At 38.5% G+C, this 16,156-nt stretch overlaps 1 protein-coding gene across 1 annotated transcript; it reads left to right on the top strand.

Moving 5' to 3' along the window:
* The first annotated feature begins 377 nt into the window (after window positions 1-377).
* LOC129911107 (uncharacterized) lies at window positions 378-10,062 on the top strand. The gene is made up of 2 exons (XM_055988782.1): window positions 378-915; window positions 9,581-10,062. The coding sequence occupies exons 1-2, from the start codon at window positions 378-380 to the stop codon at window positions 10,060-10,062; spliced, it is 1,020 nt and encodes a 339-aa protein (XP_055844757.1).
* The last annotated feature ends 6,094 nt before the right edge of the window (window positions 10,063-16,156 follow it).

Genomic DNA, 16,156 nt, shown 5'->3' with positions numbered 1-16,156 from the left:
TATTTTTTTTTCAAAATCACTTACTCAAAACCTAGACTTTAAGTCGTTATTTATTTCAGTGCAATATTTAAACTTTTTCGTCCATATGAACTCAATTATCCCTTTTTTGACTTCATATTAAACAATTTAAAACAAAAAAAAAAAAAACAACTTTTCTTATCTTAAGCATTAGGTTTCACTTCAAAAAAGGGTTTTCAATCTCTTCTTTAGAGAAGTACTTAACTTGACTTTCGTAAGAACTTATCAAGTTAATATTTTTTCATTGGAACAAGACTTCTTGAGAATTTATTTTTTTTTTTCTATTAAATTTCTTACTATATAAAGGCAATTTTAACACTGCAAGAAATCAGTTGTTTTTAAAACATTAATTAAACAAAATGTCTCCAGCTTCGATAATTTGGTTTGGTGTATTCCTCTGTGGAGTATTGGTTTCTGCAGAAGTTCAATCCGATGTCAAGGATGTTATTCGTCAATTTCCATGGAATATTGATCCTCAATTCAGTCAACCTATTCATCATCAGCGTTCTGCTGCTGCTCAATCACCATTGGATGAATTGTTCAAAGTTCCAGCTGTAAAGGATTTAATTCAATATTTGGAAAAACATGGAATTCAAGCTGAAAAAATGTTTAGCAATTTTATAAGAATCGTACAGCAATATGAAGCATTTGCCAACGCATCATCAATTGGAGATGTTTTTGACATTATGTTCAAGATATTGCCAATGTCTGAAGTGTCAGCTGTAGTGAAAGAGAAAATTAGGGACGATCCTGAATTCGCTAAACTAGCTCAAGTTATTAAAAGTCCACAATTTAAAGCTTTGTTCTATCGTGCATTGAATGCCAAGGCTACCTGTGCTGGTTGCAATGGACAAGTTCGAGGATTTTCATTTTCAGTTGGTTTCAGTATTTCTTTTGGTAAATAAATTTAAAGTGCATGATGAATTGCATTTGCATTATTGATATGTGATTTTTATTTATATGCGCTTTGTGTGTTTGAAATCAAATCCTTTGAAAGAAAATCCTATTAATTTAAACCTTCTATTTCAAGTTAAGGTATAGATACGGTGACCATCCGTCCCGGTTTACCCGGGACTGTCCCGTATTTCTACAGCTTGCCCCTGGTTTTTATTTAAGAAACCCGGGACGTGCAAGTGTCCCGTATTTTGTAATTTGTCCCGTGATTGTCCCGTTTTTGGACATTCTCTGATTTTTGTATTCAATATTTTAAATACTTTGTACGGAAAACAAGAAAACAGTGGCTGGAAATTAAAATTTTTCGGATAAAGCAAAAAAATTTTTCAAAATCTCCAAAGTCAAAAAACTTTTGCTGCAAGAAAAATTGCCTGGACAAATAAATGGGAGTGACAAACGATAAGAATTAAGAATTTCGTTACCTAAGCTGCGTAGCTTACTGTGCAACGAAAAGCAAAATTTTGTGCTGGTTTTGTATGAGAATTTTCGTTTCGCATCTAGAGTAGGCTTTAGTTTTTTTTTTCAAATGTTCGTCAATTATTAAGTTCCAGCTTCTGTTTGTCAGATGTCAGGTTGCTAAAACAAGTAAAATATTTTCGAATAAAGAACAACATATGAAAGATTAAAGAACCCAGATAAGTTTCAAAACTTTTAAGGACATGTTAAAAGTTGTGTTAAAGATCATAAAATTTCAAAATCATTTAAAATAAAATTAAAATAATGTTAAAAAACAGCTCTCCCGATTTTGATTAAAAAAATATTTTTTTTAGAAGTTATTAACAGACATTATTTTAAAACCATTTTCTTGATTTCGTAAACGACTTAAATGATTTCAACAAAAACGCTCCCATAACATCGTTTAAGAAATCTTGATATCAAAATAAGGAATAATTATGAAAAGTCATTTAAAAAAATTTACCTAATTTTTTTTTTTTTTGAAAAATCAAATTTAGAAAATGGGACATTGGATACGATTTTTTTATCTGTCCCGGGTTTCGCTTCCAGAAATATGGTCACCGTAGGTATAGAGAAAAATTTCTGGATTGAGAGATCTTGAATACTACTTTAGAGCATATTAATTTAATCAAAACCATACCTAAACCAATATTTCAAAAAAAAAAAAAAAAAAAATGTCCCGAAAGACTTAGGTAAGTTTTTCAGTTCTGGAAATTTAGGTTCTAGCTAGGAAATTCTGAGTAGAAAAACGTATGTGATTTTTTTCTCGGTTTTACTTCATTCACAAATCTCGAGTTATAACTTTTTTTATATTTTTGGGTGATGTTTTCTTTAAACTGTTTCACCCTATGTGAACTGATTTAAAATAAAATGCACGACTGGGTCGCACGAACTTGCTCTTAGAGTTAAAGTTGCTTAAATTTTTAAGACTTTTTATATAGAAATTTGGAAAAAAAACAAAATTCGTTTTTGAAAAAAAAATAAAATAAAATCTGAAATTAAATTGCCCTCCAAAACAAGTATGCAGTTTTGATTGATATATTAACATGCATTTTTAGAAAAAAAATTTTCAAAATCGTTAGAGCCGTTTTTTAAAAAACTAATTTTTTATAAATATTTTTTTGGAAAAAAAGTTTTAAAATAAAATTATTATGCCATTTGGTAGAAATCACTAATCAACATCTAAAAACAAAATTTCAAAAAAGTTCAATGTCCCGTTTTTGAAAATTTGATTTTTCAAAAAAAAATTTTCAAATTTTTTTTAAAAATCCAAAAATTATTTTTTCAAAATTTTATTTTTGGCTTATATTTAAATTATATAAATGCTTCTTCAAAAAAAGTTTCGTTGAAATCGAATAAGCAGTTTCGGAGATAATCGGATTTGAAAAAAACGGTTCTATGGCAGGTACCGTTAATAATGATTTTCAAAAAAAATTTTTTCTATTGAAAGATATACTTTAGCTTAAAACTAACATTTGAATTTTTTAAACAAAATCGTTAGAGCCGTTTTCGAGATATTTCAATTTTACTAAAATCGGTATATGACAAGTACCGTTATTTTTGGTCCAAAAAAATTAATTCCAAAAACCCCTCTGGAGAGTCGCCAAATAACGCTACATACCAAGTTTGACATTAATCCGTCCATCCGTTTAGGCTGTAGCTCCTTATACAGACAGACAGACAGACTGACAGACAGACAGACAGACGGACTTCCGGGACCCACTTTTTTGGCATTGTCTACCATCGTAATGTCATGGAAAATGTTATCTCAACTTTTTTTTTTGTACGAATGCATAACTTGATATATAGTACCTATATCGCAAGTAAAAAGTTGAGATAACATTTTTCCATGACATTACGATATTAGACAATGCCAAAAAAGTGGGTCCCGGAAGTCCGTCCGTCTGTCTGTCTGTCTGTCTGTCTGTCTGTCTGTCTGTCTGTATAAGGAGCTACAGCCTAAACGGATGGACCGATTAATGTCAAACTTGGTATGTAGCGTTATTTGGCGACTCTCCAGAGGGGTTTTTGGAATTAATTTTTTTGGACCAAAAATAACGGTACATGTCATATACCGATTTAAGTAAAATTGAAATATCTCGAAAACGGCTCCAACGATTTTGTTTAAAAAATTCAAATGTTAGTTTTAAGCTAAGGTCTATCTTCCAATGAAAAAAAAATTTTTGAAAATCATTATTAACGGTACCTGCCATAGAACGGTTTTTTTCAAATCCGATTATCTCCGAAACTGATTATTCGATTTCAACGAAACTTTTTGTGAAGAAGCATGTATATAATTTAAGTATAAATTTCCAAAAAAATAATTTTTGGATTTTTAAAAAAAATTTGAAATTTTTTTTTTTGAAAAATCAAATTTTCGAAAACGGGACATTGAATTTTTTTGAAATTTTGTTTTTAGATGTTGATTAGTGATTTCTACAAAATGGCATACCAATTTTATTTTAAAACTTTTTTTCCAAAAAATTATTTATAAAAAATTATTTTTTTTAAAAACGGCTCTAACGATTTTGAAAATTTTTTTTCTAAAAATGCATGTTAATATATCAGTCAAAACTGCATACTTGTTTTGGAGGGCAATTCAATTTTAGATTTTATTTTATTTTTTTAAAAAACGAATTTTATTTTTTTTTTTCCAAATTTCTATATAAAGTCTTAAAAATTTAAGCAACTTTAACTCTAAGAGCAAGTTCGTGCGACCCAGTCGTGCATTTTATTTTTTGTCAAAGAGGATTTTAGTTATTTTGAAGTGTTTTTTTCGTAACTGACCATTTCTATTTAAAAAAAGTGTGTTCGAGAAGCATTTTATTCTCTAATTATAAAAAATTCACTTATTAAAAAAAAAAAAAAAAATGATGTCAAAGTAAAATAAATAGGTAGGAGAAAAAACACTCAATAACAATTAGAAATCTCTTTGCCAAAAAATTTCAGGAAAATCGTCAGATAAGCAGAAAAAATTTCTGATGCAAAAATTGAGCTGTTTGTATTTGAAGAAAAAAACACAAAAATGCATTTAAACTTCTGTAACTCGAGGTTGATAGAATGAAGCGAAAACGAGAAAAAAATTTAATTTATTATTATCTCCAACTGTAGTTGTGGGTCACCAGGTACGGTGACCATATTTCTGGAAGCGAAACCCGGGACAGATAAAATATTCCTTGGATCTTTTTGAAAATATTGATTTTGCAAAAAAAATTAAATTTTCTTAAACGAGTTTTCATAATTTTTCCTTATTTTGATATCAAGATTTGCTAAACGATTTTATGGGAGCGTTTTTGTTGAAATCATTTAAGTCGTTTACGAAATAACGACTTAAATGATAACTTCTAAAAAAAAATATTTTTTTAATCAAAATCGGGAGAGCTGTTTTTTTACATTTTAATTGTATGTTAAATGATTTTGTAAGATCTTTAACACAACTTTTAACATTTACTTAAAAGTTTTGGAACTTATCTGGGTTCTTTACTCTTCCATATTGTTGTTCTTTATTCGAAAATATTTTACCTGGTGTAGCAACCTGACAAACAGAAGCTGGAACTAAATAATTGACGAATATTTTAAAAAAACTTAGCCTAGCCTAGAGGCGAAACGAAAATTTTCATACAAAACCAGCACAAAATTGTGCTTTTCGTTTCACAATACGCAGCTTAGGTAACATAATTCTTACCTGTGGTAGAGATTTTTCAATCGTTTGTTACTCCCATTGCATAGGTAATTTTTTTTTTGCAGCAAAAGTTTTTTGGCTTTGGAGACTTAAAAAAATTTTCGTTTTGCTTCAGCAGCGTACTAGGTTTAATGCTTTATCAGAAAAATTTGGAAAAATTTAATTTCCAGGGACTATTTTCTTGTTTTCCGTACAAAGTATTTAAAATATTGTAGGTATACAAAAATCAGAGAATGTAAAAATACGGGGCAATCACGGGACAAATTACAAATTACGAGACACTTATACGTCCCGTGTTTCTTAAACAAAAACACGGGACAAGCTGTAGAAATACGGGACAGTCCCGGATAAACCCGGGTCACCGTATTTATAGGGCATGTTAAAATGGGAACACTGTTTTTAAGTTTGAATCAGATACAAATTGCTTTTGCCAATCTTAAAAGTGTTTTCATAATATAAGCGTTTTTAGATTTTTGTAGAAACAAAGTGACATAACACAAACATGCTTCACTTTATCAGTAACTACTTAAAAGTGACAGTTAACAACCACTTAAAGCCTAGAATTGAATTACCTACAAATTTTGAAAACCTGAGGGAATCTACCGCAAGATGTAATTTTTGTCTGATCTTGTTAAAAACAACGGCCACTTTATTCATATTATTTGCTTTAGCCATGTTTGTTTAATTTATTACGTCAAAGTTATGCCAGCTGAATACAATAGTATACAGTAAAATAAGATGAAAATTGAAATTAGATGAAAATTCGGTGATACATCTCAAAAATTATTGACATGACTTCCATTGAATTTAATTTTTTTTGGCAAAATCGAAAATTTCAAAAACTAAAATTTTGTATTTTTGTAATAGCCCAGGGCAATTAGTAATTTAAATCGCATTTTTCGCGGGACAAAATTTTTTTCATGGAATGTGTTCGGGTGGTTGTCCTTATCATAAAAGTCAATTTGTTGGGAAAATTGGAGGTTGGGAACAGCCGCCATCTTGGAAAAGAGATTGGTATCGTTTTTATTGAATAGCTCCATTGTTATTCATTTTAACAAAAAATGACAAAGGTAAGACTTATCAACAATAAAATTATCTAAAAAATGATATACAAAACAATTCCGTGAGTTGATTAAATAAAATTTTACAGTTGGTCAAAGTGCGGGTTTGTATCGCAAGGTTGGAACAAAATGACATTTGTTCATATATCTGACGAACTTTTGATTTGTTTGGATAATTCTTCAAGAATGAATTATAGTACTTATAATTACCTATAAAATGAGCCCACAATCGTTATTGTAACCATCGTATTGTAGAAGTAATCCAACTCCGAAACTCTCCATGTACTAGTCAAAAGTGAGAAAAAAGCTAGTTTTTTGCTAGTAGGCCGAGAAAATTTTGGGAGAAGAGGTTTAACCAGAATACAAGTACGCAGTTTTGCAGCCATACACGTGTTAATGTCGATTTCAAAGGTCTGACAACTCTAATTTTGTGCTTTATACGGTTTTTGGGGGGTTAAATAACGTAAGTTTTCCAATTAACGTGAATAGGCTAAATTTATAGTATTTGAAATTATAAATACACAAGCTGATGCTCTATTATTTTTCCTAAATCTGGACACCTCAATCTTTGCTATGGGGTTAATAGAACTCACGATATAAGCTTTTTTAACTAACCATATCAGGCTTTTCAATTCAAATAAACAAACAAAAATCGAAACAAAAAAGCCTCTAAAACATAATCGTATAAACGGCTTATATGTTGAGTTCTATTGGTCACATCCTCAAGATTGAAGTGTCTAGATTTAGGAAAAATAATAGAGCATCAGCTTGTGTATTTATAATTTCAAATAGTATAAATTTAGCCCATTCACGTTAATTGAAAAACTTACGTTATTTAACCCCCCAAACACCGTATAAAGCACAAAATTAGAGTTGTCAGACCTTTGAAATCGACTTTAACACGTGTATGGCTGCAAAACTGCGTACTTGTATTCTGGTTAAACCTCTTCTCCCAAAATTTTCTCGGCCTACTAGCAAAAAACTAGCTTTTTTCTCACTTTTGACTAGTATATGGAGAGTTTCGGAGTTGGATTACTTCTACAATACGATGGTTACAATAACGATTGTGGGCTCATTTTATAGGTAATTATAAGTACTATAATTCATTCTTGAAGAATTATCCAAACAAATCAAAAGTTCGTCAGATATATGAACAAATGTCATTTTGTCCAAACCTTGTGATACAAACCCGCACTTTGACCAACTGTAAAATTTTATTTAATCAACTCACGGAATTGTTTTGTATATCATTTTTTAGATAATTTTATTGTTGATAAGTCTTACCTTTGTCATTTTTTGTTAAAATGAATAACAATGGAGCTATTCAATAAAAACGATACCAATCTCTTTTCCAAGATGGCGGCTGTTCCCAACCTCCAATTTTCCCAACAAATTGACTTTTATGATAAGGACAACCACCCGAACACATTCCATGAAAAAAATTTTGTCCCGCGAAAAATGCGATTTCATGCCCATATTTTGACTAATTTCCCTGAGCTATAAATTGACTTTTTTTTTTTTTGAAAAAGCAAATTTTCGAAAACGGGAGATTGAATTTTTTTGATTACCTACTACAAAATGGGATATAAACATTAGACTTTAGCAAAGAATTGTGCTGCAAGGAAGTTTGCTTTAGACAAAGAACTTGTATTGTAAAAGAAAAATTAGTAAAAAAAAAAAAAAATAGTTAACAAAAAAAATTTTTTCATTTTTAGAGATTTTAATCTTGTTCAATCACTCCGATCTCCGATGCTACAATTTTTAAAACAAAGATACGACTATTTAAAAATCCCTAAAACTGGGATTTTTTTATGTTGATACCTTTTTTATTAGTTTTTGGACTTACTTCTGCTACGGTTACGTATAAGTCAGTAATATTACACAAAAGATAAAGTAAACTTATTTGTTTTTTACATTGTAAGTATTAATTGATTTTAAACATTCCTATAATATATATCAAAACAAAGTTAATAAGAGACCGCATTAAAAAAAAAATAGGTATATCTAACATTCCAGAAATGGTGAGATTAATATTTTATATGTATCTAAGAAATAAATTTTACTTTGCTGCACTAAAGATCCTTAAGTCACTTGAAAATAGCCCTCTAGTAAATTTTTTAACCAAATTAAAAATTATCAAAATAATTAATTGATAATTGAATTCTTTCGATGGAAAACAAACTTGTTGAAATTTTTTCAATTTCATGCAAAATTTCAAGGCAAATGTTATTTTTCAAAAAATCAGTGTTTTTAACAGTAGTTCTAACAAAGATGCTTTCATGACCAGAAGATAACAAATAATTTTACCAACCAATACCGTAAAAGTAAACTAATTTTCAAAAAAAGTACGGCGGTCACTTTGTCTCGACAAAATCTTTATAAGCCATTTTGTATTTTACTAAATGATTTGCATTACTGTTGTCTGAAATTTGGGACTTATTGCAGCGCCGCGCCGTAAAACTAAACCGATTTAAATAAAATTACTGCGATCGTTTCGTTTCGACAAAATTTTGACATGCCATTTGTATTTATTTTTTTACAATAAGTGGAGACCAATAGGGTCAGAAATGCTTTGAATATTTGTCGTCTAAAATTTTGGATTCAGAAAAAAGTATTGTGTTGGTTTTCAGAAAATCTCGAAATGCTATTTTTTTACCATTATAGCCAAAGTTTTGATTTAATTAAAGTTTTTTTTTAATTAAACGTTATACCTAGCGAAGTTTCAGCCAAAACAGTAAAAAAGTAGGCAGAGGTCCAAAGATTTATAAAGCAGTTTTTTAGCGAATTTATGATTGTTTTGGCCGTAACGCAAACTACAATCACCGTATTTTTTTTGAAAATCACTTCATTTTTACGATTCAAATTTGAGCATTCTGATTTTTTTTGCTGAAAAACATTTTCAGTTCACACAATTTGCAGTCATTCGTTGCCCTTATTCCTTTGCCTCACAATGCGAGATACTTGAAGAATGTCCCTACTCCCTACATAGCTTTGCTTCAGTTCTCAAGATTATCTTCGGATCTTCAAATATGCCGAAGGCAGACAACAACAGACTTATTACCTTGCCGCATTAGAAGGTTTCAATTAGAGCCATTCCAGTACTTTTGAACCACCCTGTATATCACTTATTTCAAGAACTCTTCACTAAAACAATTTCACTTCCTGCTGCTCTCAACTTGATTTTCAAATTGAATGTTATTTTTGTTATTCTTAACAAATTCTTATCAAAATTAAATTAAAAACAATTTGTTTTCCATATGGAAAACCCCATTCTCAATTATTTACCATTAAGTTTCTTCCTATAAAAAGCAAGATTACAATTTCCAAAGTTATCAGTTGTGTTTAAAACATTCATTCAACAAAATGTCTTCACTTTTGTCAATTTGTTTTGGTATTTTTCTTTGTGCAGTGATTGCCTCTGCAGACGTTCAATCTGATGTCAAGGACTCCCAGGATATTATCAACCAATTCCCTTGGGATAATGATGTCATTCAACCACGTTCATCATCATTGGAAGAATTATTCAAAGTTCCAGCTGTACAAGATTTGGTTCAATACTTTGAAAAACATGGAATTCAAGTTGAGAAGATGATCGTCAATTTCATGAAGAGCATCAATCAATATGAAGCTTTCTCTAAAGTAACATCTATTGGTGATATTGTCAGTGTTATCTTTAAAAACTTTTCACTACCCGAAGTAGTAGCTATGATCGAGAAGAAAAAGAAGAGTGATCCTGAATTCGCCAAACTTGCTAGAGCTATTCGGAATCCAGAATTCATGGGTTTGTTCTATCGGGCATTGAATGCCAAAGCTACTTGTGTAGGTTGCAATGGACAAGAAGTTAGAAGATTTAAGTTTTCAGCTGGTATTAGTGTTTCTATTGGTAAATAAATTTTGAATTGCATTCATTGCAATGGCATTGATTTATGATTTGTGTTTTAATATTAAGGATCAGTTCTTAAATATCTCGGAGTTTCTTAGTTCTGTGAAATAAAATAATCCCTACTTAAATTAATAAAAGTTTTCAAATATTTTCTTTCGGCCCCACGTGGGTCATTTCAAATGCCCCACGTGGGTCATTTCAAATGCCCCACGTGGGTCATTTCCAAATGCCCCACTTGGGTCATTTCAAATGCCCCACGTAGGTCATTTCCAAATGCCCCACGTGGGTCATTTCAAATGCCCCACGTGGGTTATTTCCAAATGCCCCACGTGGGTTATTTCCAAATGCCCCACGTGGGTCATTTCAAATGCCCCACGTGGGTTATTTCCAAATGCCCCACGTGGGTTATTTCCAAATGCCCCACGTGGGTCATTTCAAATGCCCCACGTGGGGCATTTGGAAATGACCCACGTGGGGCATTTCCAAATGCCCCACGTGGGTCATTTCCAAATGCCCCACGTGGGTCATTTCAAATGCCCCACGTGGGTCATTTCAAATGCCCCACGTGGGTCATTTCCAAATGCCCCACGTGGGTCATTTCCAAATGCCCCACGTGGGTCATTTCCAAATGCCCCACGTGGGTCATTTCAAATGCCCCACGTGGGTCATTTCCAAATGCCCCACGTGGGTCATTTCAAATGCCCCACGTGGGTCATTTCCAAATGCCCCACGTGGGTCATTTCCAAATGCCCCACGTGGGTCATTTCCAAATGCCCCACGTGGGTCATTTCAAATGCCCCACGTGGGGCATTTCCAAATGCCCCACGTGGGTCATTTCCAAATGCCCCACGTGGGTCATTTCAAATGCCCCACGTGGGTCATTTCCAAATGCCCCACGTGGGTCATTTCAAATGCCCCACGTGGGCCATTTCCAAATGCCCCACGTGGGTCATTTCCAAATGCCCCACGTGGAACATTTCCAAATGCCCCACGTGGGTCATTTCCAAATGGCCCACGTGGGTCATTTCAAATGCCCCACGTGGGGCATTTATAAATGCCCCACGTGGGGCATTTCCAAATGCCCCACGTGGGTCATTTCCAAATGCCCCACGTGGGTCATTTCCAAATGCCCCACGTGGGTCATTTAAATGCCCCACGTGGGGCATTTATAAATGCCCCACGTGGGGCATTTCCAAATGCCCCACGTGGGTCATTTCCAAATGCCCCACGTGGGTCATTTCCAAATGCCCCACGTGGGTCATTTCCAAATGCCCCACGTGGGTCATTTCCAAATGCCCCACGTGGGTCATTTCCAAATGCCCCACGTGGGTCATTTCCAAATGCCCCACGTGGGGCATTTCCAAATGCCCCACGTGGGTCATTTCAAATGCCCCACGTGGGGCATTTCCAAATGCCCCACGTGGGTCATTTCCAAATGCCCCACGTGGAACATTTCCAAATGCCCCACGTGGGTCATTTCCAAATGGCCCACGTGGGTCATTTCAAATGCCCCACGTGGGGCATTTATAAATGCCCCACGTGGGGCATTTCCAAATGCCCCACGTGGGTCATTTCCAAATGCCCCACGTGGGTCATTTCAAATGCCCCACGTGGGGCATTTCCAAATGCCCCACGTGGGTCATTTCCAAATGCCCCACGTGGGTCATTTCCAAATGCCCCACGTGGGTCATTTCCAAATGCCCCACGTGGGTCATTTCCAAATGCCCCACGTGGGTCATTTCCAAATGCCCCACGTGGGGCATTTCCAAATGCCCCACGTGGGTCATTTCCAAATGCCCATCGTGGGTCATTTCCAAATGCCCCACGTGGGTCATTTCCAAATGCCCCACGTGGGTCATTTCCAAATGCCCCACGTGGGTCATTTCCAAATGCCCCACGTGGGTCATTTCCAAATGCCCCACGTGGGTCATTTCCAAATGCCCCACGTTTGTCATTTCCAAATGCCCCACGTGGGTCATTTCCAAATGCCCCACGTGGGTCATTTCAAATGCCCCACGTGGGTCATTTCCAAACGCCCCACGTGGGTCATTTCAAATGCCCCACGTGGGTCATTTCAAATGCCCCACGTGGGTCATTTCCAAATGCCCCACGTGGGTCATTTCCAAATGCCCCACGTGGGTCATTTCAAATGCCCCACGTAGGTCATTTCCAAATGCCCCACGTGGGTCATTTCCAAATGCCCCACGTGGGTCATTTCCAAATGCCCCACGTGGGTCATTTCCAAATGCCCCACGTGGGTCATTTCCAAATGCCCCACGTGGGTCATTTCCAAATGCCCCACGTAGGTCATTTCCAAATGCCCCACATTTTGAAATGACCCACGTGGGTCATTTCCAAATGCCCCACGTAGGTCATTTCCAAATGCCCCACATTTTGAAATGACCCACGTGGGGCATTTGGAAATGACCCACGTGGGGCATTTGAAATGACCCACGTGGGGCATTTGGAAATGACCCACGTGGGGCATTTGTAAATGCCCCACGTGGGGCATTTGGAAATGACCCACGTGGGGCATTTGGAAATGACCCACGTGGGGCATTTGGAAATGACCCACGTGGGGCATTTGGAAATGACCCACGTGGGGCATTTGGAAATGACCCACGTGGGGCATTTGTAAATGCCCCACGTGGGGCATTTGGAAATGACCCACGTGGGGCATTTGGAAATGACCCACGTGGGGCATTTGTAAATGACCCACGTGGGGCATTTGTAAATGACCCACGTGGGGCATTTGAAATGACCCACGTGGGGCATTTGGAAATGACCCACGTGGGGCATTTGGAAATGACCTACGTGGGGCATTTGGAAATGACCCACGTGGGGCATTTGGAAATGACCCACGTGGGGCATTTGGAAATGACCCACGTGGGGCATTTGGAAATGACCCACGTGGGGCATTTGGAAATGACCCACGTGGGGCATTTGGAAATGACCTACGTGGGGCATTTGAAATGACCCACGTGGGGCATTTGGAAATGACCCACGTGGGGCATTTGGAAATGACCCACGTGGGGCATTTGAAATGACCCACGTGGGGCATTTGAAATGACCCACGTGGGGCGTTTGGAAATGACCCACGTGGGGCATTTGAAATGACCCACGTGGGGCATTTGGAAATGACCCACGTGGGGCATTTGGAAATGACAAACGTGGGGCATTTGGAAATGACCCACGTGGGGCATTTGGAAATGACCCACGTGGGGCATTTGGAAATGACCCACGTGGGGCATTTGTAAATGCCCCACGTGGGGCATTTGAAATGACCCACGTATGGCATTTCTAAATGACCCACGTGGGGCATTTGGAAATGACCCACGTGGGGCATTTGGAAATGACCCACGTGGGGCATTTGGAAATGACCCACGTGGGGCATTTGGAAATGCCCCACGTGGGTCATTTCCAAATGCCCCACGTGGGTCATTTCAAATGCCCCACGTGGGGCATTTATAAATGCCCCACGTGGGGCATTTCCAAATGCCCCACGTGGGTCATTTCCAAATGCCCCACGTGGGTCCTTTCCAAATGCCCCACGTGGGTCATTTAGAAATGCCATACGTGGGTCATTTCAAATGCCCCACGTGGGGCATTTACAAATGCCCCACGTGGGTCATTTCCAAATGCCCCACGTGGGTCATTTCCAAATGCCCCACGTGGGTCATTTCCAAATGCCCCACGTGGGTCATTTCCAAATGCCCCACGTGGGTCATTTCCAAATGCCCCACGTGGGTCATTTCCAAATGCCCCACGTTTGTCATTTCCAAATGCCCCACGTGGGTCATTTCCAAATGCCCCACGTGGGTCATTTCAAATGCCCCACGTGGGTCATTTCCAAACGCCCCACGTGGGTCATTTCAAATGCCCCACGTGGGTCATTTCAAATGCCCCACGTGGGTCATTTCCAAATGCCCCACGTGGGTCATTTCCAAATGCCCCACGTGGGTCATTTCCAAATGCCCCACGTGGGTCATTTCAAATGCCCCACGTAGGTCATTTCCAAATGCCCCACGTGGGTCATTTCCAAATGCCCCACGTGGGTCATTTCCAAATGCCCCACGTGGGTCATTTCCAAATGCCCCACGTGGGTCATTTCCAAATGCCCCACGTAGGTCATTTCCAAATGCCCCACGTGGGTCATTTCCAAATGCCCCACGTGGGTCATTTCAAATGCCCCACGTGGGTCATTTACAAATGCCCCACGTGGGTCATTTCCAAATGCCCCACGTGGGTCATTTCCAAATGCCCCACGTGGGTCATTTCCAAATGCCCCACGTGGGGCATTTACAAATGCCCCACGTGGGTCATTTCCAAATGCCCCACGTGGGTCATTTCCAAATGCCCCACGTGGGTCATTTCCAAATGCCCCACGTGGGTCATTTCCAAATGCCCCACGTGGGTCATTTCCAAATGCCCCACTTGGGGCATTTACAAATGCCCCACGTGGGTCATTTCCAAATGCCCCACGTGGGTCATTTCAAATGCCCCACGTGGGTCATTTCCAAATGCCCCACGTGGGTCATTTCCAAATGCCCCACGTGGGTCATTTCCAAATGCCCCACGTGGGTCATTTCCAAATGCCCCACGTGGGGCATTTACAAATGCACCACGTGGGTCATTCCAAATGCCCCACGTGGGTCATTTCCAAATGCCCCACGTGGGTCATTTCCAAATGCCCCACGTGGGTCATTTCCAAATGCCCCACGTGGGGCATTTCCAAATGCCCCACGTGGGTCATTTCCAAATGCCCCACGTGGGTCATTTCAAATGCCCCACGTGGGTCATTTGCAAATGCCCCACGTGGGTCATTTCCAAATGCCCCACGTGGGTCATTTCAAATGCCCCACGTGGGGCATTTACAAATGCCCCACGTGGGTCATTTACAAATGCCCCACGTGGGTCATTTACAAATGCCCCACGTGGGGCATTTCCAAATGCCCCACGTGGGTCATTTCAAATGCCCCACGTGGGTCATTTCCAAATGCCCCACGTGGGTCATTTTGAAATGCCCCACGTGAGGCATTTACAAATGCCCCACGTGGGTCATTTCCAAATGCCCCACGTGGGTCATTTCCAAATGCCCCACGTGGGTCATTTCCAAATGCCCCACGTGGGTCATTTCCAAATGCCCCACGTGGGTCATTTCAAATGCCCCACGTGGGTCATTTCAAATGCCCCACGTGGGTCATTTACAAATGCCCCACGTGGGTCATTTCCAAATACCCCACGTGGGTCATTTCCAAATGCCCCACGTGGGTCATTTCCAAATGCCCCACGTGGGTCATTTCCAAATGCCCCACGTGGGTCATTTCCAAATGCCCCACGTGGGTCATTTCCAAATGCCCCACGTGGGTCATTTCCAAATGCCCCACGTGGGTCATTTCCAAATGCCCCACGTGGGTCATTTCAAATGCCCCACGTGGGTCATTTCCAAATGCCCCACGTGGGTCATTTCCAAATGCCCCACGTGGGTCATTTCCAAATGGCCCACGTGGGTCATTTCAAATGCCCCACGTGGGGCATTTATAAATGCCCCACGTGGGGCATTTCCAAATGCCCCACGTGGGTCATTTCCAAATGCCCCACGTGGGTCATTTAAATGCCCCACGTGGGGCATTTATAAATGCCCCACGTGGGGCATTTCCAAATGCCCCACGTGGGTCATTTCCAAATGCCCCACGTGGGTCATTTCCAAATGCCCCACGTGGGTCATTTCCAAATGCCCCACGTGGGTCATTTCCAAATGCCCCACGTGGGTCATTTCCAAATGCCCCACGTGGGTCATTTCCAAATGCCCCACGTGGGTCATTTCCAAATGCCCCACGTGGGGCATTTCCAAATGCCCCACGTGGGTCATTTCAAATGCCCCACGTGGGGCATTTCCAAATGCCCCACGTGGGTCATTTCCAAATGCCCCACGTGGAACATTTCCAAATGCCCCACGTGGGTCATTTCCAAATGGCCCACGTGGGTCATTTCAAATGCCCCACGTGGGGCATTTATAAATGCCCCACGTGGGGCATTTCCAAATGCCCCACGTGGGTCATTTCCAAATGCCCCACGTGGGTCATTTCAAATGCCCCACGT

This window comes from Episyrphus balteatus, chromosome 1 (genome assembly GCF_945859705.1).
Source record: "Episyrphus balteatus chromosome 1, idEpiBalt1.1, whole genome shotgun sequence".
Classification (NCBI taxonomy): Eukaryota; Metazoa; Arthropoda; class Insecta; order Diptera; family Syrphidae; genus Episyrphus; species Episyrphus balteatus.
This window is presented reverse-complemented; position numbering and strand designations above follow the sequence as displayed.